Genomic DNA, 8115 nt, shown 5'->3' with positions numbered 1-8115 from the left:
AAAAAAAAAAAAAAAAAAAAAAACAGAACTACCATACGACCCAGCAATCCCACTTCTGGGTATATATCTGAAGAAAATGAAAACAGTATCTCAAAGAGATATCTGAGCTCATATATTCATTGCACCATTATTCACAAGAGCCAAGATATGGAAACCATCTGAAAGTCCATTAACAGATGAATGGAAAAAGAAAATGTGGTGTATATATACTCAATGGAATATTATTCAGCCCTTAAAAAGGAATAAAATTCTGTCATCTGTGGGGTGCTTGGGTGGCTCAGTCAGTTAAGGGTCCAACTCTTGATTTTGGCTCAGGTCATGCATGGTCTCAGGGTTGGGTGATCAAGCCCCACATCGGGCTCTATGCTCAGCAGGAGTCTGCTTGAGATTCTCTCTCTCCCTCTGCCTCTCCCCTCTATGTTTTTTCTCTCCAAAATAAATAAATATATCGTTAAAAAAATTCTGCCACCCGTGACAACATGGATGAACCTGAAGGACATCACGTTAAGTGAAATAAGCCAGATACAGAAAGACAAATATTGTATAATGTCATAGAGAAAATCAAAGAAACAATTTTTTAAAAAATGCCAAACTCATAGAAACAGAGAATGGTAGTGTCACCAGGGGTTAGAGGGAAGAAGTCATGGGGAGTTACTGCTTAATGGATACTAAGTTTCCATTTGCCAGATGAAAAGAGTTCTGGAGATAGATGGCAGTGATAATGGCTGTACAATTTTATGAATGTACTTAATACCACTGAACTATACACCTAAAAACAGTCAAGATAGTAAATTTTATGTTAAAATTTTTTTAATGGAGGGAAAAAGAAAAAGAATCCAGATCCAACCCCTCTCATCTGCTTTCTGGATTACTGCAGTAACATTCTAACTCGTTTCCTTGGTTCCACCCTTGCTCCCTTTACTCTAGTTCCCACATAGCCGCCATGTTGAAATAATGTGAGTTTATGTCACTCCTCTGATAGCCTTCCACGTCACTGGTAATAAAAACCATAGTCCTCACCATTACTTACCAGGTCCTATGTGATATGGTCTACCATTACAGCTCAGGCACCATGTCCTAGCACTGTGCTCCTCACCCCTACCTTTCCTTGAGTAGTCCAAGTATCCCCACAGCTCAGGGCTTTTGTACCATCTGTGCTTCCTCCTCAGAGGTTGGTCTTCTCCCAGAGACCCACACCTCTTTTCAATCTTTACTCAAAATTTATTTTCTCTGACTACCCCAACTGGCACATACTACAGATTCTACTTTCCTCTTTTATTTTTTTTACCACTAATTATTGTAATTACTACTAAATTTTGCTTTACTTTATACTTATTACTAGCATATTATTTGAAACATTATTTCACTTACTCATAATGTTTATGTTATTCAAATTTTGACTCCCTCATAAGCCCATGCTCTCCATTAGGGCATGAATTATTTTGTAAGTTTGTTTATTGATGTATCACTTGGTGATATAATAATAACCAGCACATAGTAGGTGATTAAAAAATAAGTGTTAAATGATGACAGGGGTGCCTAGGTGGCCCAGTCACTTAACCATCTACCTTTGGCTCAGGTCATGATCTCGAGGTCCTGGGATCAAGCCCCACATCAGGATCCCTGCTCAGCAGGGAGTCTGCTCTCCCTCTTCCTCTGTTCCTTCCCCTGCTCCTGCTCTCTCTCTCTCTCTCTCTCTCTCAAATAAATAAATACTTTTAAAAAATGATTACATAAATGAATACTACTCTATGTGTGAGTAATCCTACACACACACACACACACACACACACAAAGAGAGAGAGGGAGAGAGAGAATTCAGTGTTAATATGAAGAACATTAACTTGAAGTTAGATAAATCTGAACATGAATCCAGGCTCTGCCACTTATTGGTTAGGCCTTGAATTTTGGATTAAACTACCCAATGTGAAAGGAGACAAAAGTCACTCTAGGTTGAGAGAACCAAAAAAAGCTAAGATCGGAAATTGCTTGGCACTTATAGAAGACAGCAAGTGATTTAATTTTGTTGGAGTAAAGAAAACATGAAATAGACTACTGTGAAATAAACATGAAAATATAAATAGATAATAGATCACGGAGCTTCCTGATGAAATTTAAGAGAATGGACTTGTTATAAAGGCAAAAGAAAGTAAAGAAAGTTTTGTGACTGTTATTATTAAAGCTGTTAATATGGGAATTTAATTTGATTTAGAGGGGACAAAGATAGTGATATCGATTGCAAAGGTATTTCTGTAATCTAGAAGACATGTATCAAGGGCCTGAATCAGAAGATGTAACATCAGGGACATAGCTTAATGGAGCAATGCTGTAAAGAAGGAATTGACTTTGCATGTCTCATTAATGAATATCAGTTCAATAAAGAGACCAAAGAGTACAACATCACTTATTTAAGTCTCAGTGACTGCCGAGTAATATTTTCATTCACATAACAAAAAGGGGCAAGAAATGGGTTTGGGAACAATGAAACAAAGTTCCTTTCGGGACATACTACGTTTAAGAAATCAGTGGACATCTAGGTATAGATACATACCAAAGAGTTGAAAATGAGCTGGAAATGTGGCTCTAACTCAAAAATATTGGAAGTGGGTGAAAACACAGATAACAATGGTCATGTGCATACAGCTTGAAGCCAGGAGATTAAATCATACTGGGATCTTTCATGAAGCTCTTATGCAAAGGGAGTTAGAAGAGGAGAAAGAGCCAGATAATGAAAGAGATACAGAACAGAGATGGAGAAGAATCTGATGAGTCTAGAAGCTAGGAGAAAAGTTATTTCAATTACAATGGAAAGCCTGAAAGCTGAAAAGATGACATTTGATTTGGTGGTGAAGTATAATTATTTGTGGACTAAATAAATGAATGAATAAAGCATAGGCTATTCTACAGAAGGTGATAAATGAAAGGAAGAGTCACATAACACTGTATTAACAAGTGGATTGATGTGTTTGAGAAGAGGTGACATGCACAGAGGTATAAGTGCCTAGAGGAGTTTTAAACAGGGTTAGGCTCCAGGAAAGAAAGAGAAATCGAAGGTGAAAAAGATATTGGGTATTTTTGAAATAAAATTAGGAGTAGAATAAGAGGCATGATCAGACTCATAAAAATAGGAATTAAGTATAGCCATAAAAAATGTCCTCCGTCCAAGGATGGATGGCAATAAAGTGATATAATGAGGGAAAGCTAGGGGTTCACACTAGATAGTCTTTCTTCTTGGCTAATTATGAGAAAAACTCATTTATAGGTAGGGTTCCTGAGGTAGGTCGGACTGCTTCACCCCAACAGATTTTCAAACTGCAAAGAGTATAAATTGGATTTTCAAGTTTAGGACAGATGGGGATAACTGATGTTTCTAATATACTGGGAACTTTTAAGATAATTCACAAAATTTGTGTTTTTCAGAGGGGACACTCAAATAGCTCTCTCTCCTCTTATGGAAAACCGCACCCCCTTTGTGGACCACCAAGTAAACCACTTGAATGAAACTCTCTAATGGAGCCCCAGTCTGGCCTGTCTTGAGTTCTTTTGAAGTGGATCAGATACAACCTGTAGGGGGCAGTATAGGCTCAGCCCCTCTGAGAAACACTTAAAAAATTTTTTTTCTTAGTGTATCGTTAAGACAAACTTATCAAACCTAACTACATGTAACATCTTGTGATGTGCTTCCTTTAGAAAAGGGCAGAATATATTATTCCTCATCAATTGTAATTTGTGCTGCTTCTTTTCTAAAGGACACCATTAGGTTTATTTCAATGGCTTGTGCTAAATAAAACAGGTAAGTGAATTTGTTGACTATTTTTATTTTATGACACATCATACATTTTGTAGTATTTACACAAAGGTAGAATGAACAAAGAGAGTCTAGCAAAATTAAGTCTACTTATAATTACTTCATTAGGGAGTCATACCTGAGCAATGCCTTAATGAGGTAGTAATGAGGTAAAAATGTGCTGCCAGAATAGGCATTGGAGAAAACCATCTGCAAAAGGCAGCTCAATAAAGTGATAATGAGGGAGGAAAAGAACTCATCTCCTTGTCTTGGCTCATACTCCTTTATTTTAGGATGCACCCCTATTCTTTAAGACTTGGAGGTTTCAATGGGAGGATGTTGATGAAGAGTCTAGAGAGTGAGGCAGTCAGGAGGGTGGGAGGGAGAAGAAAGAAGAGAAAGAAAAGGGCAGATATAGAAAACTTCAAATGCAGATAAAAATAGCATCTCCCACCTCTCCAAAGCTGTTATAAGGATTTCCTTAGTTCATATAATGTGCACACTTGGCATAGAGCAACACTCAGTAATGAGCGGCCGAACTATTTTTATTTACCGATAATGAGAAAACTGATTAAGTTTCTTGTTCAAGATTATACAACTAACCTTTGTAAAAACATGGATGGGAATTTAACTGAAGATGAGGCTGAGTCACACAAATGTTCTCACCCAGTCTCCTTTGTTCAGCTTTGCCAGAAAACTAGCCAAGGATAAAGGGCATAACTATGCCATGAAATATGCTTCCCTAGGGGAATTAGTGAGTGCTGAGAATTCTCAAACTCACGCATATATTAACTGTGCAAAATAATCACTAATTAAATAAGACCACTATTCTAAAAAAAATCAACGAGCCTCTAAATATGTACACTTTTTCACCATATAGGATTGGGTCTATAATTTTCTAAATTCCCATTCATAATGTAGTTTTGACAAGTCACTTCCTTAAGAACTTTTCAAATTGTTCTACTAAACAAAATAGTTTTCTTCCAAAAAGAAATTCTAGCAAATTCTCGCAAGTCAAGCACATTTCATTTACATGCTCTAACACATACCAGGTTATAATTTCTTAAAGTTTTAGGTTTCCTACAACACTGCAATAATGGAAAACTCCACTGAGAAGATTCCTTATGTGGAAAGTATCAAATGCTGCATAGAACCTGACCTGGTTTGGGTGTGACTGACTTTCTTGTACAAATAGTACAGAGCATGTTATACACATGTTTAAATTAGCCAGATTAAAACGTATCATATGAAAAAGGTTATAGTTATATTTTCCTTTCATTTTTTAGGTGGGGGAGGGGCAAAGGGAGAGAGAAAATCTTAAGCAGGCTCCACGCCCAGCACAGAGCCAGATGCGGGGCTCTATCTCACAAACCCTGAGATCATGACCTGAGATGAAATCAAGAGTCACAGACCCTTAACCGACTGAGCCACCCAGGTGGCCCTGTAGTTATATTTTTCTTAAACAGAGTATAAATACATTTTTATAGAATGAAAATATAATAAGAACATCTATATAGAGTGTATATTTTCTTTAGGTATCAGGTATCTAGAAAAATCTCCCCAAATGGTATGACTAGCGAATTTCATCCTTTTTCCCATTTTTAACCTTTAATGATGCTTTTGTATAACCATTGGTAGCTTTTATAAAAGAGAACCTTACAGGTAAATTATATAATGAAAGCACACACCACTATTATAAGAATCCCCATTCATGAAGAATCAACCCATGTTAAACCTAGGGAAGTCACAATAACAAAACAGCATCATGTGAGAATATCTAATACAACTGGGAACAATGAAACAGCTTCTGATGAAGGAGAAAAAAGGCACTGCAAAATTCAAATGAAAGCCATGTTAGGTTATCTTGGATGAGGGAATTCTTTGGCTTGTAGAACAGAGAGTAAATGTTGACAGACCTGTGAAGGAAGTGGGCTCCGTGTGGGGTCAGAGGTGGCGACATAAGCAGCCTGTGTATAGGCATAGCTCTTGAACCGAGGCTTGGGAGAAGGAGTTCGTTCATAGCCCTGTGCTAGACTGACTGTGATCTGCAGAGTAGGGTTAGGAGGAAGGGGACAGAGGGGAGGAGGAGACATCGTAAGTAACCCCGGAAGGACTGCTTTCCAACACACTAGAAGAACAAACGTTAAATGGAAACAATGAGATGAAAAGTTTAATTTGAAATGCACATAGTACTATTGCAAACTGGTACACTTGCACATTTCTGGTGCTCAGTGTCATGGTGGAGAGCAGGTACTCAGGGAAGGGATGAGGGCGGGACTTAACTATAAGGCTTCCATACTGACACAGCTCCAGCACTCGTATGGATGGTGCTCTTTAATCTGGCAAAAACAGGCATCCAAAAGCAATTTTCTCTGAACCCAAAATAAACAAAACCAGAATTCATCAGGTCAAGTTCCTGGAAAGGACTGGAGCTTTTATAAGCCAAATATGGAACTAGCTTAGCAGAGTGAGAAAATTAGGCCTAAGATTAGCTTTCCATACCTTCAGCAGAAATTGTGTTAAATGCTTTTTATTTTTTAAGGCTTTTTCATCATTGTTTGTGTCAAAGAAAGTAAAAGAAAACACCCCAAACAGCCACTGCTGGGAGCAAGAACAAGCCATGTAATAAAAGAATCTCACTAAATCCTATACAATCAAAAATATTTTTATCATATGTATTCTCCCTTTAACTTTTATTTAGAGTATTATAAACTACTTTTATCAAAAATGTTACCTTGAATAATCAAAATTTGTTAATACATCAGTAGGTTGCCACTAAAAATAAGAAAGTATTATTAAACAAAGTACTTGCCTTTGCTCTTGCTCCCTTTGCACTTTACTCTCATTGACAGAAAGTTTCATACATATGTGAGTCTATCTTTTAACTCATTTTACACAATGGAAATGCAATATATTGTTTTCCATATTCCTATAACATAGTGCATATCAGCAGCAGAGTATTTTAATAATGTGCTTTGAAAACAATATTATGGCCCATTATATCACTTAAAATTTAGAAGGTTTATGGAGTTTCTCTATCTGTAGGTAGATATACATATACACATACATATATACACACACACATTATGCTACGTAGACACATATTTGTACATATGTATGTGTATATAGACATGCTATGTAGACATATATATCGTGTCTATATCCATAGATATAATAGATATGTACATGTATGATGACTAAAAATGCATATACAATAGAAAATATCATTGATATTAGGTACTCCTTTGATACTTTACCTGTTGAGAATAGTGCATTTGATGATGTAATTGAAAATGTTCTTCTCTAGTAACTTTTGATGGCCTTGGCAACATTTCCACTTCCTGAATGGCTTCGATGCTCACTTGTTGAGGCAAAACTTGGAAGAGTGATGTGATATACATTAAGATGGACTTCTTATCTGGATAAGTGGTGGCAACATCTGTAAGCACATTAACACCACACATCAATTCTTGGTTTCTATATTTAAGTCTCTGAAAGGCAAATGAACGAATCAATGTTACAGGAAGAAGACACATTAATGAGCACTCGATTGCCCATGAATGTCCTCCAGAGACTAATTAGAACACGATAATCAGGACTAAAATGTCCTTCCAATTTGGCAGACCAATGAGAGGAGCACTAAAGTTAATTTCTTTTCCTTGTTCACATAAAAACTTCATTCCGTAATACTTTTTCCTAAGTCAAACTGCCAAACTAGCCCATCTAAGAGAGTGGTTTTCATTAGATAAGAAACACAAATGAAAGATTATATCTTCCTTTCCAGGGAAAGCTATATTAACGTATCAATTCAAATAGTGCATTGGTAATTAAACAATTACACAAAAGAGCTTAATGCCTTGGCTTCCAGGAAGGAAAACTTGCATCATCTAATCAAATTTTTGCTGGTGATTAAGTATGTAAAGAGCAAAATATGTCTCTGTGTTGAAATGAACCATGTATTTTCACAATAACAATAAAATAAAACAACAGTATACCATATGTATATGATTTGTAATATTCCTTAAGTATATTAACAACATTTGTTTACATTTTGGTACATCTGTTAAAGTCAGATGTTACCTTCCTTCTCAGACTCTAGAGATAAGTTTAAAAGTCCTTCACATAAAGTTGATCTGACATTTTGTCCTTTGCCACATCCAGGGAATGAAAGAAACCCAGCATTTAAAGTCAATAATAATTTGTAATAACACACATAGTAAGTGGCAGCTCCTTCAAAAGGTTCTTTTGCTACTTGGCATTACAATTTACCCACTGCGTTCATTCCAGGGAACCAAGATGTAAAAATAATTCTTTATGTGAAGTGTATC

At 36.5% G+C, this 8115-nt stretch overlaps 1 protein-coding gene across 1 annotated transcript in view; it reads right to left on the bottom strand.

The window, feature by feature from the left end:
- The window catches only part of DMD (dystrophin), a 1667815-nt gene that overhangs the window by 1532586 nt on the left and 127114 nt on the right, over positions 1-8115 (bottom strand). The window contains exons 6-7 of the mRNA XM_040633145.1: positions 7045-7226; positions 5704-5832 (exon numbers count right to left, since the gene is read on the bottom strand). Of these exons, the coding sequence (XP_040489079.1) occupies positions 5704-5832; positions 7045-7226 (311 nt within the window). The remainder of the gene's footprint in view (positions 1-5703; positions 5833-7044; positions 7227-8115) is intronic.

The sequence above is a fragment of the Ursus maritimus genome (assembly GCF_017311325.1).
Source record: "Ursus maritimus isolate PB19 chromosome X unlocalized genomic scaffold, ASM1731132v1 scaffold_X1, whole genome shotgun sequence".
Lineage (NCBI taxonomy): Eukaryota > Metazoa > Chordata > Mammalia > Carnivora > Ursidae > Ursus > Ursus maritimus.
The sequence above is the reverse complement of the archived record's forward strand: the minus strand, read 5'-3'. Positions and strand labels throughout refer to the sequence as shown.